General features: G+C 43.0%; 1 protein-coding gene across 6 annotated transcripts in view; it reads left to right on the top strand.

Annotated features, from left to right (window-relative positions):
- The window catches only part of HMGA1 (high mobility group AT-hook 1), a 31,063-nt gene extending 5,826 nt beyond the window's left edge, over positions 1–25,237 (top strand). For 3 of the 6 annotated variants that reach the window (XM_083745143.1, XM_083745139.1, XM_083745138.1), the window contains 4 exons: positions 3,327–3,435; positions 6,784–6,867; positions 17,807–17,857; positions 22,708–25,237. In XM_083745143.1, coding sequence (XP_083601269.1) covers positions 3,328–3,435; positions 6,784–6,867; positions 17,807–17,857; positions 22,708–22,764 — 300 coding nt within the window. In that variant the 5' untranslated portion in view covers position 3,327 and the 3' untranslated portion in view covers positions 22,765–25,237. Of the gene's footprint in view, positions 1–636; positions 858–982; positions 1,583–1,759; positions 1,885–3,326; positions 3,436–6,783; positions 6,868–17,806; positions 17,858–22,707 lie in introns of those variants that run through there. The other 3 variants (XM_083745140.1, XM_083745141.1, XM_083745142.1) reach the window with 3 other exon arrangements.
- The last annotated feature ends 663 nt before the right edge of the window (positions 25,238–25,900 follow it).

Genomic DNA, 25,900 nt, shown 5'->3' with positions numbered 1-25,900 from the left:
AAGGCAGGGACAGGGAACCTGAGGCCCTCTAGATAACAACTCCCATCAACCCCAACCAGCCTGGCCAGTGGTCAGGGCTGGCAGCAGTTGTAGTCCAACAACATCTGCAGGGCCATGGGTTCCATTTCTCTAGTGTATTTTTTATTATATGACTTGAGTTCTTTACATGTTTGCTGTAGCAATAAAAGGAGGTGATACACAACACAGCCTTTGTTTGGCACTGCCGAGTTTATGTGTTCCTTTGTGGCTGGATCTCGGGTCTGGCCCAGCCCTTTCCTGCAGTTGCTATAAATCTCTCGCCCCCTATAAATCTTTTACCACTGCATACCAAGAGCCCTAACTCTCCTTGGTCATCACAGCCCTCTCATCTGGTTTGGGTTTCCTCGGCTATAGCAGAATATTCCTATAAGGCTTTTCTAGTAAGATGATGGAGGATGCCATTCTGAACTGCTGCCCCCTCAATGTTTTTTCTCCATTCTTCTTAGAATCTGTATGCCTGCATCTAGATAAGCACATCTGTGCTCAAAATGTGTACAAATGCTGGAAATTTCTCTATGCTATTAGAAAAGAGAATATAATGCTGTTCTATCTATTCTGGTTCATAGAAGAATTCCATGTTTACTCTTTTTTTTGTTCAGGTGCTGCACTTCAGTTGCCCAGAAACCACCTCTGGCTAATGAGATTGTCCAGCTAACCAAGTACTAAATGTGAAGTTGGGGATACCAGTCTTCTAGAACTGGAAGCAGGGTGGTGCTTCCTCCAGTAGCATTTCAGATTGACGCAGTGGTATTTGTTGTGTGGGAGTTGCTGTGTAGTGACTCCTGGTCCAAGGGGTCACCATGGCAACTGCTAGGCAGGTAGTCAATATTTCTGTGGCCCTATTTGTGATCCCTGTTTGATCCTGACTTCTCTTGAGGTGAGGGGGAGGTAGTTGATGGGGGAAGAGTGCTTAAGGGCCAAATGACACAAAAGCCTATGACTAGATCTGTATCCTGACACATTCATTGTTATCATAAATTGGAGGCTGTGAGTGGAGCACTTGGGGGACTAGGGTTTAAATCTTTTCCCCAATAAATATCTTCTCTTCCCTACCCCAAGCTGTTAGCTCTACAGCACACAAAAAAGTAATCTCATGATAATTTCCTCTTCTCATTCCTTCCAGGGGCACAATAAACTCTGTATGACTCCTGCCCCACCCAGAGCAAGGTGGTGTTGCCATGGTGATAGTGGGCACAGTGTATGCATGGGTTCTGGCCTTCAAGAGAAAAATAAGCCTAGGCTAGTTCAAAACAGCAGCCCTGCCTTGTGCCTGATTCTTCCTTCAATTTTATTAGGACCAACTAACAGTAGGGTTGAAAAGGGGACACTCATCAATTCCTTCTCATCCAGCTCCCTCATTAGTGCCAGTTGTTCCCCGAGATCATCAGTAAAAAGTGTTCCTAATCTTAATCTAAAAGGCACACGCATGGGTGTAGAACTGACCTCCAGTTTAGAGCATTTCCTTACTGTGACAAGCAAGTCCAAATCTGAGTGCTTCCTTTGAAACAAGGGGTTTTGCTGCATTAGGGTGCATTATGTAGAGGTGAGTCTTGCATTACATCAGAGGTTGGGAACATGGGGGCATCCAGATATTGTTGAGCTCCAGCCAGTCTGGCCAGTTGTTAGGGTTATTATGGGGGTTGCAGTCCGTCAACATCTGGAGGCACACAGGTTCCCACACCGCTCTTTGGAACACTGGTCATTGTTCCAAAGAGCGGTGTGAGTCCCCATCGTAATTGCCTGCTTCCACAATATTTACTGGTATTACTCATGGGAGCCCATTGTTCCAGTGTAAGACAATGGTGGTAAGGAAGGAGGCACAGAGTGCTGAGGGAAGCTGTGAAGGTAATGTTGTGACCATGAAACTTGAGATTATCCTTTTGATGGCTGGAGTGTTAATGGTTGCTTTCTCAAGATATCATGAGCTATTAGTAATAATAATTATATTTGTGGGCCACGACTCTGTGGATCCCTTCTGCGTGAACGGAACAAGGAATTTTGTCATCTTGTAACCTCATATTTTCTTTTGAGTCCACTCTTAGCCTTTTCCTCTGCTCCTTATAGCATATTCTCTCCCAGAACTATTTAACTTCCTCTTTTCTACCTATCCTATCACTTTTTCTTATTTTTTTACACTACCACAGGTCTCTTTATATCCCTATCTACCCCTGCTTTCTTCCTTTAGACTTCAAGTGCTTTTCTGCTCTGTCTTCTACTGAACTTTACAGCTGCCCATAAGTAATCCAATCCTCCTCCAGTCCAGATGTTTCCACTGGTAGCAAACCCAGGTTTACAGTCAAGGGAGTTGTAACCAGTCCTGGATCTTGTATCTAGTGGGATGGTGTGTTTGCAGACATGTTCGGCTACTTCATGCACTACGTTTTAAGATGAGTCCCAACGTGAACTGCCTCTCTGATGGAGGCAGGCTCTCAATTATGGGAACCTAGCTGCAACTGGTTGGCAAAACAGGACAGTGCTACCATATGCCTTTGAATTAAAGGGGAGGCAAAGTGATGCAAGCATTTCCCCACTCCCTCCTGTTAATGGGCATATGAGAGCCACAGAAGGTGTCACGGAGAGGTGTAAGCAAGTTGCAGACAACTAGAATTCTCTAAGATCCATATCTGTCCATGGGTCTGGAGTCATACAGGCCTGTTCTAGAGCTCCCATTTCTTTCTATAAAACATTTGACCCACATATACAGATTCTGGAGCATGGGAAGCTGCTTTTTACTAAATTAGACCATTGGTTTATCGAGCTCAGTATGATCTGCACTGTCTGGCAGTGGCTCTCCAGACTTTCAGACAGGAGTCCCCCCCCCCCCCCAGCCCTACCTAGAAAGGCCAGGGATTTAACCTGAAACCTTTTGCATGCAAGGCATGTACTCTGCAACTGAGCTGCCTTCCTTCCCCGACTTTATCTGATACTGGTGGTCTATCAGATTTTTGATCAGTGTAATAAAAATACTACTTGCTGTTTTACTCATAAAGGGGGGAGGGACTGTGTTCACATTGTAAAGTCTACACTTCATCTCCATGGATTTTTCTATATAAGGTCTCAGCTGTGTCAGAGTGCATAGGCTTCAACAGTGGGGCCCTTGCTGCCAATTTTAATATAAATTGCAGTCTGATGATCCTGAGGTGGCCAGTTCGTGTGACAAAATCTACTTTCAGTTGCCAGGCCAATATTTGGAGACTGGATTGGCCCCGAGAGTACAACTGGTCTACATCATGGGAGTTTTCACCTACTGTAACTTAACTTTTATTTTTATTTCTGCCTTTCAAAAGAATGAAGATGAGTGAATCCAGTGCAAAGTCGAGCCAGCCCCTGGCTGCCAAACAGGACAAGGATGTAACTGAGAAGAGAGGACGAGGGCGGCCCAGGAAGAAGCCTCAGGTTTGTGGAAAGCTTCCCTTCACGTTTTGCAAGCTGTGCTTTATCACGTCTCATTGACTACGGCTAGAGAAAGCTAAAACATGGTAAAAGGGTAATGTGGAGGAGCACTACCACCACGTAAAGGAAAGTTGTTGGTATAGTATGAGGCAGGAGATCAATAGGACACCAGCTTTTTATTGTCCTCTGGGGGGAAGGGCAGATTTGCCTGATGTTGGCAATAATCAAAGTAGTGACTTCTCTTTTTTATTTTTTTATTAAGGGTTTTTTAATTACAATATGAATAAACTAACAAAAATATTACATATCATGACATATTTTCTTATCTCCTTTGGACTTCCTCACATCTCCCGCTCCTGCGTTCCAGATTATAGAAAATTTAACCAGTGACTTCTCTCCCACCCCCTCTCCACCTTGGACATGACTGCCTGAAAGAATCTCATGGGGATCCTTTGGTGCTCTGTAATCATCATAATGTTGTCCTCCCTGGCTGTGTATTCAGAAGACTTCTGAGCCACAAAATGATAGTTGGCCTACCTGTAATTGATATTGCTACCCTTATGTGCCTTCTGCATCCCAGCAGGGTCCCCCCTCCTCCCTTTACCGTAACTATTCATTCTAGGGAAAATTGAGTTTCCCTGTAGAGATGGCTTCAGCTCTGGAGCTCCTCAAGGTGTTGAGTTGCATGATCCCCTGTTATGTGAGTCTTAAAAAGACCAGGTTCTAACTGAAGGAATCTTTCTGCCACAAGCCTTCATCATTTCAGGTCATCATTCTGTGATTTGAGCTCACTGTCCTCTGTCCCTCTTGACTTCCTTTTCTGTGGTTTCTTGATGGGTATTATTGATTGGTGTCAGTGCCGCCTGCAGTGGCGTATAAAACCTGCCCCACAGTACCTTTTTATGCCTGCTTTCTAGTGGTGAAAAGGACTAGTTTTCTTACGTTCTAAGAAATGTGCCACCTGTATGACTGTGACCCTTCCTGCCTCCTCCAAGCCTGTTGTGATATGTGTGTTAGGTAACTTATCAGTCATTGGAAGTGAGCAAGTTGTCACTCAGTGATGGCACTAACCTTTTCACTGCAGTATGTTTGAAAGGGTGTCTTTCATCTAAATGTATAGATGCTTCTAGAATTGGGTTCCATTAGGGCTCCAGATGGTGCCAGACTCAACTCCCAACAGCATTTTCCAGCATTTCATTTTTTCACTTTTATTTTAGTTGACCTCTTTTCATGGCTAATCCTCCCAAGGCAGCTCGTAACGTATTAAAAGAATGTGTTCCAATGTGCCAATGGTCAGGGGTGATGAGAGCTTTAGTCCAACATCTGGAGGGCCACAGGTCCCTCATCCTTGCATTGGCCCCGTGAGTAACTTCTGTATGTAGCTGGAGTTAAAATAAGGCTGGGTTGAAAGAATTGCCAATATTTCCCCATCAAACTGATTACCTGCCACAGGAGCTTAAACATAATTTTGTCTTTGAGTGGCGATACTCTTAACACTGAGTTGATGTCTTCTGGATCCTTCTGTGCGTCTGCTGTTTTCTCCATATTCTAATATATTTATTTTCTGATAGATGTGAAATAGAAATCTTTTTGTGGTTTCCTCCATTCTAATATCGGGTCCTGACCTCTGTTACTGTGGGTCATATGTGGAAGAAGTAAAACCAAAACCTAGCTGCTACATCTGGCATTTCTATTAGCTGGTCAGAGGCAGCAGTGCCATCTTCCTCCTCCCATCTGCCCAGGGTGGATTTGATTTAGATCAGATTGATTTAAATCACAATTTAAATCACTAGTCAGTAAGACTTGATTTAAATCAATTTTTTTACAGAAAGACTCATTCTTGCTTGTATAATCTTAATATTTACAACCAGATGAAGGTTTCATTTTTGGAATAATAAATTCCCAGAGTAGTTTTTACAGTTATATAAAAAATACTGATTTGGTTATATTATTAGAAATACATAGACAGATAATTATGAAATTATTGTGAGGTTTAATAAGTTAAGTGTTTATTTTTTGACAACTTTTCTGCTGTATTTTATTGGAAGGAGAAAAATAATCATTTCCTTAATAACATTTTATTTAACTAAAACAATGACATTATAACATATGTATCCATGTTTGTTAACTGATGTGGTTAAACAATTTAAAAAAAAAACTTAGCCTGAGTTTTAGCACACAGGAAAAACTTAAAACAAATCCTTAGTTCCTGTTGAATAGCCTTTGGACTATAATGTAACTTAAATAGAAAACTAGAAAGATTTTTTCCTCCAAAAGCGTTTTATTTTAAAAATCCAATGTAAATTAAAAAATTGATTTAAATAATAAAAAAAAACATTTTTTTAAAAATCATTGATTTTTATCCACCCTGCATCTGCCTGAGCTCTCTGAATGAGACTGTTACTCTTGGGAAGGGGAAGACAGGGCTGCTGGTGTATTGCTGATTGGCTATTAGCCGCAGCTATAAATGGAATGTGACGGGGAAATTAAAAACAGTAGCTGTGTGAAGCTTAACTTGACAGAATTGATATAATTCGCAATATACGAATGAATCTCCAGGTGTCCAGGCTGTGCTTTTGTGCATTGGGGTGGGTGTCTAAAGTAATAAATGTACACTCCTGAGTTTACAGAAAAGGTTTTTGTCTTAAGGTCTCATGGCTTATATAGAAAAGCAGCTTGTCTCTTTCCACCCTCTACTACTTCCCATTCAAAAAAGTTCTACCAAGTTGTTGGTTGTTTTTTTAAGGGGCAATGCCTTCTGTGTCATAAGAGTTACGAAGCTTGTGCATGTGTCTTGTGACCAATTCATCATGCAGTCTGAGTGGATCTTTGCCTTTCACCATGCATTGTGAGAACTCTGAAGAAATACAGGCCCCAGAGCAAACAGCTCTGCAATCGAAGGCTGTGCCCACTGCATTGCAAAGCACCAACTTGGTCAGTGTGCAGAGAGGAAAATCTGTGTGTCCTACGCTACTGAGGGTGTGCAGGCAATCATCAGTGGGGCATCTCCCAGCACTGTGCTTCAAGCACTATGGGGCACATTCTTTGCCTAAACCAAGACTGATATGTAGGTATGGCGTTAACACTTTAACGTGAAGCTTTGCATCATTTCTAGCTGTTAACGAGATGGACTAATACCAGAAATTACTTTGTAGTGATTTTCCAGTAGATGTCACACTTGTTTAAAAAAAAACCCAAAAAACCTTTGCTGTAGTTTTGTGGGATTTCTTACTTTGGTTACTGAAGCTTCTGGGAAGGAATCAGAAAGAACCTAATCTGCCTGGGATGATGTGCAGGCATATCTGCTCTTTATTGGCCTGCTGCTGACTATAATGTTATTTCTTTCTATAGCAAGAACCCACTGAGGCACCAACACCCAAGAGACCACGCGGTAGACCAAAGGGGAGCAAAAATAAGGCCACTTCAAAGGGAAGGGTAGGTATTCTCAAGGCTGGGCAGCAAATTTGAGTTCTTTTCCACCCGCATGTACTCTTTTCTATACTGCCCAACTGAAGATGACTCTTAAGGCTGCATCTGGAGTTCTGCCTGGACACACACAAAAAGAACAAATCCTTTTCAATGGAAGAATGAGCCAGTCACAAGAAGTGTCAGTGGCATACACCCCACACTCATTTTATTGCGATACCTTTTATTAGGACCTACTAACAATAGCAAAGTGGTGAGCTGTAGTTCTAATAAAGTTATGCCATCGTTCTCATTCTGGATTCCCCCCCCCCCCCCAAAATGGTTTCTTGCTTATTGTCCTTTTGCGGGGGATGTTTTCTAATCTGTTCAGTTTGGGCATTTGAACTAAAATATAATCCCCTGAAGTTTTAAGAGCAAACCAAACTTGTTGGAAGAGGAAAGTTGGGTTCTAAGCCTGGCCAGTCCTTCCAACACCTAACAAAAGGGAACATTTGCAGGCAGAATCAGAAGTGGAGTACAGTGGTGCCCCGCAAGACGAATGCCTCGCTAAACGAAAAACCCGCAAGACGAAAGGGTTTTCCGATTTTTTAGCGGCTTTGCAAGACGAATTTCCCTATGGGCTTGCTTCGCAAGACGAAAGCCCATAGGGAAATCTCCGGGGACAGCGGGGAAGCGCAGCGCGCCTTCTCCTCTGTTCCCAGACCTGTCCTAAGGCTTGCAGTGGGAGGTCTGGGAACAGAGGGGAAGGTGCGCAGCGCTTCTCCTCTGTTCCCGGACCTGTCTTGAAGACTCGCGGTGGGAGGAAGGTTTTCCTCCCCACCGCCAACATTCAGAAGGCTGTTCTGAAGGCTGGCGGTGGGAAGAAAAGCCCTTCTCCCCCGCCAGCCTTCAGAAGAGTTCCCGCCTAGGCTGCTATCCGCCGCTTGGAGAGCCCTCTGGACCTCTTCTGAAGGCGGGCGGGGGGGCAAAAGTCTTTGCTCCCCCCCGCCTGCCTTCAAAAGCCGTCCGGGAGCATTTTAAAATTGCCCTGGGACAGCGGATGACAGCGGAGGGGGGCAGGGCATCCGCTGTCCCGGGGCGATTTAAAAGCCCCCGGGAAGGCAGGCAGGGGGGACAAAGACTTTTGCCCCCCCGCCGGCCTTCAGAAGAGGTCCAGAGGGCTCTCCAAGCTGTCCCTGGACCTGGTCTGAAGGCGGTTTCCATAGGAATGCATTGATTGATTTTCAATGCATTCCTATGGGAAACCGTGCTTCGCAAGACGAAAAGCTCGCAAGACGAAAAGACTTGCGGAACGAATTAATTTCGTCTTGCGAGGCACCACTGTATTCACTCCTCTCCAGCTGCCCACTGACTCTCCTCTGAAGTCCCCCCCCCCCCAAAAAAATCAGTTTTTAACTCTTCTTGGAAATGGAGGGGGCCTTAAAAGAGAAGACTCCGTAGATGCAAGAGTGTTTGAGCACTCAGTCCTCCCTTGTAAATGCTTGTCTCTGCAAACATTGAGACTAGAGACCATACATTTGGCCCTGTGTCAGACTTGAAAACTTAATTCGAAAAAGAGGCCTAGGATGTTGGATTTGTCACTTCCGGAGGCGGCGCGAACGGTAATGGCTGCCCTTTCCTAACCGGGAGAGGGAAGCTACGCTGGAAAAGGGTCGTCCGCTACGGCGAAGCGGAGACCCATTCTGGAAAACCGCAGGCAGCGGAAGCCTGCGGTCTCGGGACCCGGCGGGCGCCAGGAGCTACCCCCGAAACGTTGAGGGAACCCCGTAAGGGGCTCCGGATCGCAGAGGAGGTAGCGGCGCTGTGGGTCTATGCGCATTCAGCGGAGCGAAGCCGCGTTGCCGTTGCCGGTGAGCGCCGACCTTTCTTCCTTCAACACAAGATTCTAAAACGTAACAACCCGTGAGTAATTGAGGACTTTACTAAATTTCGGGACTAAAAATATTGAAAATAAGCTGAAAGCGGAGAGACGAGGAAAAGGAAGTCCGTCCTCCGCAGCCATTGACTTTTAAAGCAAAGAGCAGGAGGAGTGGAGGCATAGAGAGAACTTTTGACAGCTCAGATTGAGCACCCGCAGAAATTACTTTTCCCTTTAAAGACTGTAAGCAATTGATTTTTGGACTTTTATTAGGACTTATATACTCCTTTCTTTGTGGATTACAATTCTGTTTAAGAAGCCCAGGTGTCAGAACTGCCTGAGCAGTAGAACTGTCAGACTGCAAATTTGGATACATTCTATTTAAACTTTGAGACAGTCTGAGGGAGTTCAGAATGGTTACGTTCTTGCATTTTGGAACTCCAGTAAGCACAACTTGAAATATTGTGGCAAACCTAAAACCAACTCTGCTAAAACTACTTTTGTGAAGATCCCTAAGTATTGGTTCAGATTTCGTATGTGGAATGGACTCTTCTTCCTAGGACATTTTATGCTCCCCCTAGAGGATTGAGGATTTACAACAAAAACATTGTTTTACTTTCTATTTCCCGGCCCTCTGTTTGATTGCTACCATCTGGGCCGTAGCTTTCCCATGGGAATAACTCAGCTTGACCTTGACTGCTAGATAACTTTGGAATGAGTGGCGCAAAAAGAAAGGGATTAAGAACCAGACAAACAACTCTGACAACCGTAACTGCAGCCTCACAAGCACGCAGATCATCTGTGCCCACTTTGCCCTCGGAGGAAAAAGTTACCTCCCTGTCACAGGCAGGGGAGGAAGAAACTGAGGATTTACAACTAGAAGAGATGGCCTCAGGAGGATCTGGTTCTGTATTAGAGAGAATTCTTGAGAAATTGGAGTCTTTGGAGAGGAAAGTTGACCAACAAACTGCGAAAATTGACCTTAATACAGAAACTTTAAACAAATTATCTGGGCAAGTTGCACAGAATGCACAAGCAATCGGACAACTGAAGGAGGCTGCAGGTGAAAATCAGAAACTGGCCGAAGAGACCAGCCAAAGAGTGGGAGAGTTGGAAAAAGAAGTAAGGCCGCTCAGTAAGCAGGTTGGGGAACATCAGACCTATCTCTCCATGTTGGAACTTCGGAACAGGGAGATTAATTTAAGGATAAGATCGATACCAGAAGTGGAAGAAGGTAATCTAGCTGAGTTTCTGACCAAAGAATTCTCCAAGTTCTGGGGTCTAGAGGAGGAAGATTTTAAAATTGTGTCAGCCTTCAGACTTGGAAGACTCACAAAGAGAGAAAGGCCCAGAGACTGTTTGATTACGTTGAGATCAAAGGAGGAAAGGGACAAGATTTTGGGCCTGCACTACGGAAGCTCTTTGAACATTTCGGACAAAAGAATTGAGATTTTTAAGGACATTCCTAAACAGCTGTTGGATCTTAGATCTGAATATTTGGACTTAGTAAAACTGCTGAGAAGCAACTCAATCATCTTTAGGTGGGACTTTCCCCAAGGACTATCTTTTACCTTCAGAGGGAAGAAGATTAAAATTAGAACTTTGGAAGATAGGGATAAGTTTTTGACTGCCTACGGAGAGGACCTTCATAAAGGACTTGAACTACCCTCAGGGCCTGAACCACCACAGGTGCCTGTACCTCAGAACCCTGAAGACTCACAGAACAAAATACCATCCCAAGGAAACTAAACAGATCTATCCAGGATGTCTCTGCAACTTTTAAGTTGGAATATAAATGGCTGCAACAGTCCGGAAAAAAGGAAGAAAATCTTTCACATATTAAAAAAGGAGCAACTAGACATTACTTGTTTACAAGAAACACATGTGACTAGGCTCCACAGAAAAATATTGGTAAATAAAAGGTTAGGCCAAGAATTTATATCTTCGGACTTAGTTAAGAAGAGAGGAGTGGTGATATATGCAAAGGAGAGCCTCTCACCAAAATTTCTATTTAAAGATGAACATGGAAGAATTTTGGCAATTGAAATACAGCACCAAGGAGAGAAAATTTTGATATTAGGAATCTACGCTCCAAATGAAGGGAAATCAGAATTCTACAAGAAGTTGCATGAGATTATGCTGGATTATCTGGACTATGATAACATCATTATGATGGGAGATATGAATGGGATCGTTTCTACAAACATGGATAGGTCACAAAGCCAAAAGGTTACTAAAGAAGGCAGACTACCAAAGACCTTTTTTGAAATGACAGACAACATGGACTGGATTGATATATGGAGGACAAAGAACCCCTTAGGGAAAGAAGGAACATTTTTCTCTGAAGCCCAACTGACTTGGACAAGAATTGACCAAATATGGATTTCTAGAGGTCTGGCTCCTAAGGTGAAGAAAGTGGAAATCTGCCCAAAGACCTGCTCCGATCATAACGCGTTGAAAATGGACATGACATTATTACCAACCGGCTCCTTTAGATGGAAGATGAATGACAACTTGTTTAGAGATCAGGAGATTATTAAGAAGGCCAAAAAAACAATAAAGGACTATTTTGAGATAAATTTGAACACTGCTGTGGAAAAAAGAACAATCTGGGACGCAAGCAAAGCTGTGATGAGAGGGTTCTTGATACAACAGAACGCCATAAAGAAAAGACTACAAAATGAGAAAAAGGACAAGATTTTGGGGAAAATTAAAGAGTTAGAGAAGAAACTAAGAGTAAACCCGAAGTCACAGCCGATTTTGAGAGAAATTAAACTTCATCAGGCACAATATTCCAAACTGATAAATCAGGAAATAGAATGGAAGATTAAATCAATGAAACAAAAAACATTTGAATCGGCTAATAAATGTGGGAAACTGCTGGCTTGGCAGTTGAAGAAGAGACAAAAGCTGAACATAGTAACAAATTTGGAAATAGAAGGAAGGAATATTCAGAACCCGGTGGAAATTAGAAAATGTTTCCAGAAATATTTTAAGAAATTATACACTCAAGGGCCACAAAAGGAGGAAGAGATTGCAAAATTTTTGGAGAAAAATGGACTTAAAAAACTATCACAAGAAAATAGATCACTCCTGAATAGTAAAATAACACGACTAGAGATAGAACAGGCCATTCAGAATATGAAGTTGGGCAAGTCTCCAGGGCCAGATGGCTTGACCTCCAAGTACTATAAGACATTAAGTGACTATTTGATTCAACCACTGATGGAGGTCAGCAATGAAATTATGGAGGGAAAGAAGGCGCCTGAATCGTGGAAGGAAGCTTTCATCACATTGATACCAAAATCAGAAACTGAAAAGACACAACTTAAGAACTACCGCCCCATTTCCCTTTTAAATGTGGATTACAAAATATTTGCTGACGTTTTGGCAGGAAGACTCAAAAGAGTTTTAAATGAGACAATTCATAAAGACCAGGCAGGCTTTCTCCCAGGAAGACATTTATTTGCTAATACAAGGAACATTATTGACATTTTGGAACTTTTGCAAACAAATATTAACACTAAAGCAGTTCTAATTTTTATAGACGCGGAGAAGGCCTTCGATAATATTTCTTGGAAATTTATGAAGGGGAATTTAAAGGAAATGGGAGTGGGGCGGGGTTTTGAAAATGGGATTGACGCGATTTATTCAGAACAAAAGGCAAAACTGATAGTTAACAATGTGGTTACAGAAGAGTTTAAGATTGAAAAAGGGACACGACAAGGCTGCCCGATTTCCCCCTTGCTGTTTATTTCTGTCCTGGAGGTGCTCTTGAACTTGATTAGAGGGGACCGGTTGGTGCAAGGGATTCAGATCGGAGTGAAACAATATAAACTTAAAGCTTTTGCAGATGACCTTGTTTTGACATTGCAAGAGCCAGAATCTAGTACAAAAAGAGTGTTACAATTAATTCAGGACTTTGGTCGGGTAGCGGGCTTTAAACTAAACAAACAGAAAACTAAGGTGTTGGGAAAAAACTTGACAGACGCAGAGTCAGAACGGTTTCAGAGAGAAACAGAACTAACTGTGGTTAAAAAAGTAAAGTACCTAGGGGTAAACATAACAGCAAAAAATCTGAGTCTATTTAAGGATAATTATGAAAAATGTTGGTCTGAAATTAAGAGAGACTTGGACAGTTGGTCAAAATTGAAGCTTTCTTTGTTAGGCCGAATTGCTGCTATTAAGATGAATGTATTGCCTAAGATGTTGTTTTTATTTCAAACATTGCAAATTGTGGATAAGACGGAGTGCTTCAGGAAGTGGCAGAGAGATATTTCTAAATTTGTCTGGCAGGGCAAAAAGCCCAGAATTAAGTTTAAGATATTAACTGATGCGAAAGAAAGAGGGGGCTTTGCCCTGCCAGACTTAAGGTTGTACTACGAAGCCGCAGCTTTCTGCTGGCTAAAAGACTGGCTACTTCTAGAGGACACTGATGTGTTAGATTTAGAAGGTTTTAACAATGCATTTGGCTGGCATGCATACTTATGGTATGACAAAGTTAAGATCAATAAGGCCTTTAAGAACCATATTGTCAGGAAAGCAGTGTTTAATGTCTGGACAAAATACAAAGACCTATTGGAAAATAAAACTCCAAGATGGCTATCACCTCTGGAGGCCAAGGCCCGAAAAAGACCCAATATGGAGGCCAAATGGCCGAAATATTGGGAAATAATAGAGAAAGAGGGCAATAATTGGAAATTGCAGAGTTTGGAAAAAATGAAAGACAAAGTGCGAGACTGGTTACACTACGCTCAGATTCAAGAAATTTTTAAAAAGGATAAAAAGTTAGGATTCCAGGTGGAGAAATCGAAGTTGGAAACAGAATTGTTAGAACCTAAGACTAAAGTACTCTCAAGAATGTATAACTTGCTGTTGAAATGGAATACACAAGATGAAATGGTTAAGTCGGCCATGATAAAGTGGGCACAGGATATTGGGCATAATATTATGTTTGAGGATTGGGAAAGGTTGTGGACCACGGGGATGAACTTCACGGCATGTAATGCTCTGAAGGAAAATGTAATGAAAATGATATATAGGTGGTACATGACCCCAGTTAAACTTGCCAAAATATGCCATGTGCCAGACAATAAATGTTGGAAATGTAAGGAAAATGAAGGAACATTCTTTCACCTCTGGTGGACTTGTCCCAGGGTGAAGGCCTTCTGGGAAATGATATATAATGAGCTGAAAAAGGTATTTAAGTATACCTTCCTTAAGAAACCAGAGGCCTTCCTCCTGGGCATTGTCGGCCAGATGGTGCCAAAGAAGGACCGAACATTCTTTTTGTACGCAACAGCAGCAGCAAGGATACTTATCGCTAAGAAGTGGAAAACTCAAGATCTACCCACTCTGGAAGAATGGCAGATGCAGCTGATGGACTATATGCAACTGGCTGAGATGACTGGCAGAATTCGAGACCTGGGAGAAGAGAGGGTTGAAGAAGATTGGAGGAAATTTAAGATTTATTTACAAAAATATTGTGATTTGGTGGAAAGTTAAGTAGGATGTTTGATCATAAATAATTGGCCACCACAAAATCGGATCGAAATGGGATGTAAAGTGAGATTAAGAGAAATTAATTTACAGAGGATTATATTTAAATAAGTGGTTATAAAATATGCAAATTAGATGATAAATTGCTGGGAAAAATTTATGATGATGAAAATGGCAGCGGGAGATGTGAGGAAGTCCAAAGAAGTCATGAAACTCTGTTGAGATAAAAGAAAGGTTGTTTATTTTTGTACTTTATTTTGTAAAAACCCTTAATAAAAATTTATACTAAAAAAAAAAGGATGTTGGATTTGTGGGGAAAGGAATACCAGAATCTTGCATACATCCAAATCTCAGCTATTGTGTGCAGAAGCTTTTTGAATTAGCTGAACAGCTGGTGACATTTGTTTGTTGTGACCATTTGTCCTAGCAGCTGGATTTTGCATGGCTGTAAAGAGCGGAAAGGGATATGCCCCATTCAGTTGTGCAGGATGAAAATGGGGAAAGCTTATTTTAATGGGAATCGAGGGGTGGGGATGGGTTCTCCCCTCACACCTTGGCCCCAGTTGTTATACTGTGTCGCAGGCACCTGGCCATCGCATTCTCCATGCTGGTGGAGAGCAAAGTCTTGATGCCACTGGGTCCCATGTGGTTGAAACTGGGAGAGGGTTGGGAAGATAGTAAGCAAATGACCCCACAGTTGGTGACTTGACAGCTGTTTGTATGTGTATGAAATCCAAAACAGTGGACTCATTCACAAAAGAGCTTATTCTTCCTCCCTCCCCCCTCCTTCCACAAGTAGATACCAAGAAGGATCTTTTTAAGTGTCCAGCTGCTTTTGAGCAGCAGATGCCTGGTCCTGAATTGGCAGCCAGGCTGCAGAGGTTATTTCAGTGGACACCTCAGCTTAACCCAAGCCCTTTCGCCATCTGTTCCAGTGATAAATGCAAAGGGAAGGGAGGATCCAGCAAATGCTGGAAACAGTTGCCCCTGCCTGTTGTGCACCTGGCTCCCCACAGCCGCTGTGCTCCCTCCTCCCCTCTCACTTGTAGGCTTTGTGAAGGAGACTCTTGCATAGTCAGCTGACTCCAAGTAAGGAGTTAGGGATCTTGCTTCTGCAGAGGCTTGATGCAGCGACATTTCAGTGATTTGAAGAAACTACTTGATAGGTTCATATTGTCGTTAGTTGCCTTTGAATGCCTCCTTCACTGTGTTGGTTAAATGGTACCATCCGATTTGCAGTCCACTTCAGCACTGAAGCAGCTGCTTTTGGTGCTCTTGTTGCTTCCTACTACATCATGTGATGGTACTTGCATTGCTCTGCAGGTACCTAAGTCCTTTCAGACCATTCCTTGGGCCTTTTTGGATCTATAGTGGCTGCAGCAGAGGTTTGAGCAAACTGACACCGGGCTGCCCTGGTGGCCTTGCTTTAACACCTGTCCAGACCGCTTCCCCTATAGCTGGTTTCTCCTCGTATCACCGAACCAGAACAGGAAGGACATGTCATGCAAATGATGTACCCAAGAGATCTCCAAAACAGTCGCTCTCCTGTTCTTTGGTCACCCACACTGATCCTGCTAGTCCCACATAAATGCTTGGGGACTTTAGGTGTTTGGTGTGCTGAATTGTAATGCTCACCTGTGTACTTTGAATTGCACAGCCACAGTTTACCCAACTAGTTAAAAGTGGAACTACAGAGTTAGGCTGTCAGTAGGTTAGGAATGGTTTGGGATGCTGTACCTGACGGTTGGGGAACCTGTGACCTTCCGGATATTGCTGGACTCCATCAGCCACTGCCAGAATGGTAAGAGATCAGGAATCATTATTTAGGTATGCCACTACTGCAGCCAGTGTTTTGTTAGCCCCAAAATGGAAAACGAGCGAGTTCCCAGAATGGCAACTTAAACTGATGGAATATACGCAGCTTGTGGACCTAACATATAAAATAAGGGGACAAGAAGAACATATGTTTAAAGAAGATTGGAAAATGTTTATTGAATATATGGGGGGGGAATTGTGTACACTTGAAAACGTTGGCAGTATTAAGATAAATTCAACAGTGTAAACAAGTTTTGATGGATGTAATAATGGAATACGGCATACGGAATGGTTTAATTATGTAAAATATGCAGGGATTTATGATATGCAAAATGAACCATGGAAAGAGAAGAAGGGAAGTTATTGATATTTTAAGGTTGTTTAAATGAATATTCTAAAATGTAAAACAGAAAATTTAATAAACATTATATATAAAAAGGGGAATCATGGGAGTTGTAGCCCAGCAACATATGGAAAGTCACAGGTTCTCCATCACTGTTGTAGCTGGGAACCATCTGTCAAAATGTCCGTCCAAGATGATAGGGATCAAACGTCAGTCTTCTTCATTGGCCCCTTAAAGGTTTTGTGTATAATAAGCACCAATAAAAGATATTCAGGGAGAAACTATACTTTCACAAATTTCCAAGAATGGGGTGTGTGTATGTTTTGGTTTTAAACCTGTTTTGAAAACACGCGACTCATATCCTGCATGCTTCTGAGTCATGGGGCTGGAGCCCAGATGGCTCCTTTTGGAAATGGCTGTGATGGTAAAGGATGACAAGGGATGGACTTGTGGCACTGACCCCAAAAGGAAAAGCCAAGAGACAACTGCCAACCCCAAATGCTCAAGCCCTCATGAGTCACATCCTCTGATTGTGAGATTAACTTAGAATTCATTAGATTTTGCGTGTTTGTAATATCTCCTTTTTGAGTACATTTGAAGAGTCTTGTTTTTTATTTTCCTTGGCAGCTGTGAAGGTCGCCAAATGTGTAGTGTGTGTGTGTACACCAGTCTTTCCCAACCAGGTGCCCTTCAGATGTTTGGGACTACAACCCCCATCAGCCTCGGTCAGCATGGCTAGTGGTTAGGGATGATGTGAATTATAATCCCCACATCTTTATGGCACTGGGTTGGGGGAGGCTGGAATATAAAGAGACACAGCCAGGGGCCCCCAAACCAGGTGCCGCCTTCTCCCCCGCTCTACTCTGGTCAGTGTCCCCCACCCACCTGCTCCACTCACACTTCAACTGTACAAGGTGATTTTTTACAGGATTCTCCACTTAAATCAGAATTGGACTATATGACCCTCTTTCTCGAAGTTGGGGAATCCCTTTGGTTGTTTCTTAACATTTGCATTTTGTATACCTTCTGAAAATTTAAAAAAGGTTTAAAAAAATAATAATAAAAGAAATAACAACAAAGAATCGGACCATATAACCACCTTCATATTCTAGAGCAGGGATTGGAAACATGTGGCCCTCCAGAAGTTCAGCCACAACATTCAACCCTGGGCAACATGGTCATTGGTCTGGATGATGGGAATTATAGTTCAACAGCATTTGGAGGATTAGAGGTTCCTTGTCCCTGTTCTAGAGCAAAAGGCTTCCTCTCTGAGGAATACCAGCTGTTAACATGAAACCTGCACTGCTGTTGGTCTTTAAGAAAGAAGCAAAAGATCCAAAGACTGAAACAATGGTCTGAAATAGGCCTGAGTGTCTGGCAAAGGCTTGTTATGTTATCTTAAAAGCTTTCCTCTTTCTATTCTGTCTGCCCAGAAAGCTGCTGTGACACCTGGGAGAAAACCTCGAGGCCGGCCCAAAAAATCAGTAAGTTTTTGTTTCTTTTCAAGAGAAATAACACTTCTACTGGAAGAAATGGCGTGTACTTTTTTGTTTCTGTTTTAAGACACTCAAGCCACTGCAGCTAGATAAGACTTCGTATCCATAATCTGTTCCTGAATACTGGGTTCTCTAGATAGGGAGAGATTGTATATGGAACACCACGTGGTTCTGTTACGTTTCTCATTGGTGCTACCTGTTTGCTATTGCTTTTGAACCTTTGGTTCCTTTCACCTTTGAGTGCATGCGCATACGAATCTCCTTACTCTACAGTACAGTCAGCCAGCAGGAGGCTGGTATACTCTTCCTATTTTCCCCAGGAAGTGATGTGTATCTTGCAAACTAGGAAACGGGAAATACTCAATTTCAGCTTACAGTGGTGCCCTGCAAGACGAACGCCTCGCAAGACGGAAAACCCGCTAGGCGAAAGGGTTTTCCGTTTTGGAGGCGCTTCGCAAAACGAATTTCCCTATGGGCTTGCCTCGCAAGACGAAAATGTCTTGCGAGTTCCTGCGGGTTTTTCCCCCTCCCCCCGTTTTCCTAAGCCGCTTATCAGCTGATCCGCTGATAAGCCGCTTAACAGCTGATCGCTAAAAGCCGCTAAACCGCTAATAGCGCTAATCCGCTAAGCTGTCAATGGGCTTGCTTCGCAAGATGAAAAAACCGCTATACGAAGAGCCTCACAGAACGGATTAATTTCGTCTTGCGAGGCACCACTGTAGTTGAAAGTCCAAGTTAAAAAATGCTATGATACAAAGAGGATGCAGCATCTCTGTATTTGAGCTTGTTTGGTGGCCCTCTGAATTCAGAGGCCAAATGGGGTAATATGCAACTGTGTTGTGGATCTGGAGGCCCTGAGAAACTGCAATAGATCCTAGTCTTGCATGGCAGCTATTTATGCAGCATGGAGGAGCTTGTTGGGACTATATTGGAAGCCCCAAGGGCTGTGCTGCTCGCAGGTATTTCTATCTTTGGTCGCTTGGGGGTTTCTTCATGGCATATTCTATTTTTAAGCAAAGCATCATTTGGGCTTCTTCCTCACACTATGTTTCCATTTTATAAGTATTCCTAGTGTGTTCTCTCTCTTGCCCACAGCTGAGTAAGAGGAAGTGGCTTGTTCTTTATTAGCTGGCATAGATGTGGTGTTACAAGTGTGGCATTTTGCATTCCTGCAGAGTGAGTTTCAGACAGTTTCATATGGCCTTGCTTGTTTTAAGTAACCACTGTATTTTGCCACCAGTAAGGTGTTCTGGACTGTCTTCAAGCATTCACAGACAGAATGAGATTTTCCAAATGCAGTAAGCAGTACTACTAGGACCAGTCACTTGCCTGACTTTACTATAACTTCAGGCTGTTTCTCATTTCTGATAATGTTGAAGCTCTGTTTTATGCCCTTCCTATGCCTGACGCTCTGGTAATGAGATGGGACCACTGTAAAATAAAGAAGCGGTTTACATGAACATGGGTGGCTATGCTGAAGTATACAAATTTATGTGGCATGTAAAATCACCTCTGAACTTATACATCTTAGGAATATTGATGTCAGTTGAGCCTATAAAGTTGAGAAGTAAAATAATTCACCCCATTGTCTGGATGAGGAACTTCTGGAGTCACACTGAATGCCAGACAGGGACTCCTGCCCTTTTTGCAGTGGGTTCTTGTTGTTTTGTTCATTTTACTTTGGGGGTAGGGGGTAGAGCAACACTGCTGCCCGGACACAGCTAAACTAAAATAATTGATTGCTCATCTGTTTTCTATGGGTAGCTCTTGCTTCTGTTTTGGGAAAGCAAAGTTGGGTGGACTGTGTGGCTCTATCAGGTTAGTGGCTGAAGTATAGATTGTTAAGTATCAGATGGGGGCTAGGGGAGAGATGGAGCTGTGATCTGCTCAAAAGCCTCAATTTAGTATCTTGGACAGGGGCATTAGGATTGCAGGATGTGTGCCATGAGTCTTTCACTCCCTTTTCTGTAACTGGGATGTTTAAAGACAAAGGAACAAATACTTGTTTCCCGTTCTGAAGAACCACCTCACTGCAATGGCATAATTAATAAAATGCTTATTAAGCATTTTAAAGCATATTGGCACACGGCAACATTTTTTCTGCTGCTATTTTTTTTAAAACGTTTTAAGTATTCAGAGGCAGGTGTGCCATCGTGTTTCTGAGCGCAGAACGCGCTGCTCTTTCCATCCTACCCCCAGAGCATTAGAAGTAGCTGATGACGCCGCGACTCAAAACTGTCCCCAGCCACCAAAGTATGAGCTGAATGTAGGGCAACCCTGCCAGAAGCAGCTGACTGGAAACACTCCTAATAGGCAGAGGCAGCCTTCCAAAACATGGCACCAGAATTGCAGCGAGGGTTTTTTGTTGGTTTGTTTGTTCCTCCTTCCGACGCTGCCATAGAACAATACAGACAAAAGCATCTGGCCTTTATAATTTCCCCCCCCCCAAAAAAAAAATGGCAACAGGAATGGAGACCTTGGATTCTTCTGCTATCGCTAAACTGCAGCATTCTTCTGCCTAAAGTCAACACTGCTGAGATGACTGGGGGTGCCCATGAGCTCAAATCTACAGATGAAGTTATAGGCGTTTCTGGATTCCCACGGGCATCTGGTTGGCCACTCTGGGAATCCTAGATTTGATGGACCTTGGCCTGATCCAGCAGATCTCCTCTTACTGTCATGCTCTTCTTGGTAGGGTGGAGGGTCATGGCACATAGGCTTTAAGATTCTTTCTACAACCCTGTGCAGGTGAGAATGAAGCCAACAGGGTAGTTGACAGAGCTACCTAAGAGAACACCTCTTCTCATATGTACCTGTGCCCTAGGATCTCCCTCCTTGAAATGCCCCCACATTTTGAAGCATGGTGGGTGGCCACAAAAGAGAGGCTTTTTAGTAGTGGCTCCCCATTTGTGGAATGTTCTCCCTAAAGAAACTTACCCGGCACTCACTACTAAGCTTTTGGTGAATGCCAAGGACCTTCCTCTTATCCCAGGCCTTTTAATAACTTAGTATTTTAATGGTTCAGCATTAAATTTTAGTCTGTTTTAATCTGATGGTGATTGTTTTTGCTTTCGTCTGTCTGATGATGCAGAAGTAGAAGGTGTTTCTTGTTGTGGCTTATCTAGTTCACACTGGATTGTGCTGGATGAACATCTCCTAAAGGTTTTTGCATGTCGCTGACAATGCATAATATTTTATTGGGGAGCTATGTGCTGGGCGTAGCCATTGTGCTGATGATAGCATTGGGTTTCCCCCCACAACTATGACGGTGAACTGCAAACCTGAAAAGTCCTATACCTTCTTACCTGGGAACAAGCCCCATTGTCTCAATGGGACTTACTTTCAAAAAGACACATAAAGGATTGCTCCAGTTGTCCTTAAAGCTGCTGCATGGTTTTCTATAAAATCAGCTGGAGATGTTAAGTTGCTCTAAATTTTATATTGCAAATGTCCAATGCCTGCATGCAGCCGTTCCAGTTCTCTTTAAGCAAGTCTGCCAAACGTTTTCTGGTTTTAGGCTAGCAGCCCACTCTCCCAAGAAGCAGAGAGAGGTTAAGTAGCATCAGTCATTTCCTCCTTTGCTAAATGAGGTCTCTAGCCCTGGAACCTGCTGTACAGACTTGGCAGGCACATTCCACAGTGGCTTAAATGTATATTTTTATGAATGAAACTCAAGGAAGTGGAGGTTGCTGACTCACACGCACACTCAGCCATGACTCATCTCATTCTGACAGCATTGGTAATTATTTTTTTCAAGAGAGCAGGCGGGAAAGACCTCCTTGAAGAAATATGTTCCCTTCAAACACAAACAATTGCTTTTTAGGGTTGGATGGGTGTGGATAGTGGTTCTACGCATTGAGTGGGCAGAAATGGTGGATTCAGTGCGAGTTTGGATTAGATGGCTTTCTTAATGCTTGTGTCCCCCTTGTGGCAGACTGGATATATTGACTAACCACTACATCTGAGGCTCTTCATGCAGAGTTTGTACTATGGTATTGGAATACATTAACAGCCAGAGGATGACTTTGAATAATTGGGGGGGGGGGGGGAGTTTAATGAGCATGCTGTGCTAGACTCCACTCCAGCATTCCTTCCAATACAAGCCTCCTGTTTCTAGATGTGTCTGCTGCTGCTGATTTAGCAGCAAAGGTGGTATGTATTGTACCATCATTGCTAGCAGGATGGGCATCTCTACAAGTTTCTGCCCATCTTTCTGAATTTTTGAAGACATTGAGTTTTACTGCAGGTGTTCTTAGCTGCTGCATGGATTTGAAGGAACAGGAGTGGCACCAGGGTGAAATATAGAGGTCAGCCAGTTGAATACTTGTGCAAGCTCTACTTAAAGGGCTGGATAAGAACATTTCCCTTGGGAGCATGGCCTTCAGGTTTCCATTTGACCCAGAGTGCAGTAAATTGGCTCTCCACCTGCTTTTCAATGCCATAGTTCAGTCCTGGGTTATATAAAGTAGTAATTTTAGTTCTTTAAGGCAGCCTTCTCCAACCTGGTGTCCTCCATATGTTCTTGAACTCCTGTTGGTCCCAGCCATCATGGCCAATGGTTAGGGATAATGGACATTGCTATCTAAAACAGCTGGAGGGCACCAGGTTGCAGAAGGCTGCTCCAGAATAAGACTGCGTAGGAGTGTGTCTGATGCAGCCAAATCCTACACATCTTTGAGTATGCATTGGAGGAATTGGCTAACAGGTGGCCTGATCTCCTGCAGTTCTCTTACACATGCTTTGGTGATGATACAATGTGGATTAGACTTGATCAACGTACAATAGACACACACCTCTCTCCAAATGACTCTTCCAATCCTTTTTCTCTCCCTTTACAGGAGAAGGATGAAGAAGAGGTCAACATCTCCCAGGAGTCGTCGGAAGAGGAGCAGTGAAAATAGTCAACTGGTTCTACCTCGCAATTCAGTTTTCCTGTCTCTTGTCAAGTTCTGGGACTGAGGAAGGAACAAATAATCCTCACCCCTTTCCTGACCCACCTTTCCCAATGTTCTCACAGTCAAAACGGCAACACTGGAGTACAGTGTAAAACAAATCAGCCATCACGTTTGATGTGTCATGTTCAATGGGAGAACCATGTATCTTGTTTTCCCCTCTCATTTGACAGGGTTAAAGTTTTAGCCTACCAGTTCATGTAGTTCTATATTATATTGGTTGTTTGGGGGAGGGTGGGGTTTTTTTGTTTGGGCCTGTCTCTTCAATTACACTCCTTGTAGAGAAAGGAGTATATAAATCTTTATAGTAACCACTTATTCATGTTGAACAGAGTGGGGCAGTCTAGTTTTTCCTTATCAACCCTGATCTCCCCTTGTGCATTGTGTGCATTTTTCTGGAAAGTAGGCATTTTGGAAAGAGCCAAAGCATTGAAATGGAGGCTAATGATAAGTTTTTGCTGTTTTCCTGGTTAATGGTTTTAGAGGATTTTTGCCTGTTTTTATGCTCAGTTTCCTATGCGTCAATAACAACATGGCTCCTCACAGTAGGCCCCATGCATTCTAGTCAACAGCAATGCAATCTAGCCCCAGTCAGCTGCCTTGGAGCTAAAACAGTTTAGGTTTGCCATAGGCAAGATACGTTGGGAGGCTTTGTTTGGCTCTCATCTGCCAATGGGAAAGCTCTTTCCAACAACTGCAAAAGTCCCCCTCCAATCTGCTCCTCTTGTAGCCCCAGCTCCTGCTCAGGGGTCTTGCAGATGGAAACCCACACCCAAAATATTTCCCCCCTCAGTCATTCTGCACACACAGGACTACTGGATCTTTCTTGAAACCGGAGAAGACTTTGCCAAGACCAAGGAAAACAAGATGGCAGAATCCCCCCTTCCCTGGTTCTCTTTTTGGGTTATTTTCTCCATTGGAAATAGCACAGTTAGTGTGTTTAGTTACAGTTGTCTTTCCACAACATGTTGTCTTTCAAGGTTTTTTCTTTTTCCTTCATTCACAACTACCTCTGGATAATTTTAAGTTTCATTCTCTTAAAACATGGAGTTGCTGCTGTTTGGTTGCTGCTGCTTCTGATGCTGCTGTACCGGTTACAAAGTTTTATTATTCCAACAGGTTCTGTCTGGTTTCTTTCTCTGGAACTGACGTTTTACACTATAGATGATTTAGTTTGAGTTGACTTTCTAAAACAATTGTGCTATTAAAAAGGGAAAAAATACTACATTTGTCAGACTGGTGAGTAATTGGGGAAAGTTTTTGGTTTTTGTTTTTTTGCAGACTGGCCTCATTTCCATGAGTTGGTTGCCCATGAAGAATACTGGGTTCCTACCATACTATCCAAAACTGCGAGCTACTTCTGACAAACTGTAGGTGTGGGCTTCTTTAGGCCCCCATCCTTGAAGGCTAGAGGAGACTGCATTGGATAGCCTTTAATGTTGGTTCAAATTTTAAGAGCGCTTCTGGATGAAGAGCTTGGTGTGCGTTTGGTCTTGATCAGTATGCCTGACAGCCACAAGCCAGTTTGTTCAGGGGGTGCCATGTAAATTCCTGTGCTGATTGTTTCTTGTTCAGCTTGGGAAATGAGTGTGATTACCATGGTGGCAGTCCAAATTGGAGGCTGCGCTGCACGCCTGTCCCCAGAACCTAACTTGGTTCTAGTATCTGTTGCTTACATGCATATACTTTGATTTTAATAATGCAGTTGCTCAGAGAAGCTGCTGACTGGATGCATAGCCCATAACCTGACAACATCTTAGTTCAGGGCTTTCTATCCAGGGGAAAGCTTAAGATTGCTGCATAATTCTTTAAAATTGCTGGGTCTTTCCTCTTCCAAGACCAGTAAGTGGCTCTGTCTCTCTTGTGCCCAAATGCTCTAGAAATATGCAGTAATAGCCCTGTTGTTGCTGAAATAGACATCTTTCTAAACTTGGATAACATGATTTGCACAATGCTGGAACAAATCACTTCTTCAATTTCCAGGTTGAGGATTAATGTGGTGCTTAAATTATATGTTAGCATGAAGTTGAGGGGAGAGACTAAACTTCACTGTTTACCATTAACCAGCTACCTGTCCGTTTCAAATTTTTACAAGGTTATAGTTGATGTATCAGGGAAATAGGAAGAAAGGGACAGTCTTTTTTTCTGCCTCTTAAAATGTAAAGAGTTGGTTGGTCCTTTCCCCCCCACCCTGCTTGATGTTTTCAGCAAATTAAGGCCATGGGTCTGAAATCAAATGTGAGTTCTGAACTATGATAATGTCTAACTTGCCTCAGCTACTCAAGAACAGACAGCAGAGGGGGAAGGAAGGTGTGAGCAGTGGTTTGTAGGCTGCTATATGAATCTCTGATCCATTGCTAAAGATTTCTTGATTTCCTATTTGCAGTTTACTTGAATAAAACACTTGATGTTTCAAGCCTTCCCTTTTGTGTTTTGTTTCGGGAGCATCTGTGAATGCTACCTTCTAAGCTGGAGTAGATAAGACCACAGCTGACAGGTTAGCAGTCCTGCACGCAGCAGGCCAAACCAGACATCTGAACTTGAATGAGCTTCCCCAGAAGGCACAAAAAGGAATCCTGCCTTGGCACTGCCTTAAATCTGGCACACTTCCTTTTGCTCCGAACCCAAAAGCATTGGGCTGCGTCTTGCTGTTGCGTACTTGGAACCTAAACTAGATTTACATCTTGGCGTCACCAGATGTGATATGGCTTTAACAGTGAAATAGCTGGCCTTATTAACTCAAATCAGGTACTTCCCTCCTTCCAACAAACTGCTCATAGCCCTCCTGAAAGACTACAAGCTTATCTGTGCACACTTATCTGAGACTCAAATCCCACTGAGCTGAATGGGGATTCAGTTATGAACAGAGTTGCTTATGACTGCAGTTCAAGAGCAAACCTAGCTTGGATCTGCTTGCTTGTAACTATATGCAGCATCCTTCTTAGACAGATGTAAACACTGCTCATGTATATTTGAAAGGGAGACGTTAATGAAATGTGTGTATGCATATATGTATCTAAGGGCCAAACCAGGAAGGCAAAATGCTCTGAAATAGGTTGCACAAAATTCCTACAGAGCA

Source organism: Podarcis gaigeae, assembly GCF_964106915.1.
Source record: "Podarcis gaigeae genome assembly, chromosome: 6".
Taxonomy (NCBI): domain Eukaryota; kingdom Metazoa; phylum Chordata; class Lepidosauria; order Squamata; family Lacertidae; genus Podarcis; species Podarcis gaigeae.
The sequence above is the reverse complement of the archived record's forward strand: the minus strand, read 5'-3'. Positions and strand labels throughout refer to the sequence as shown.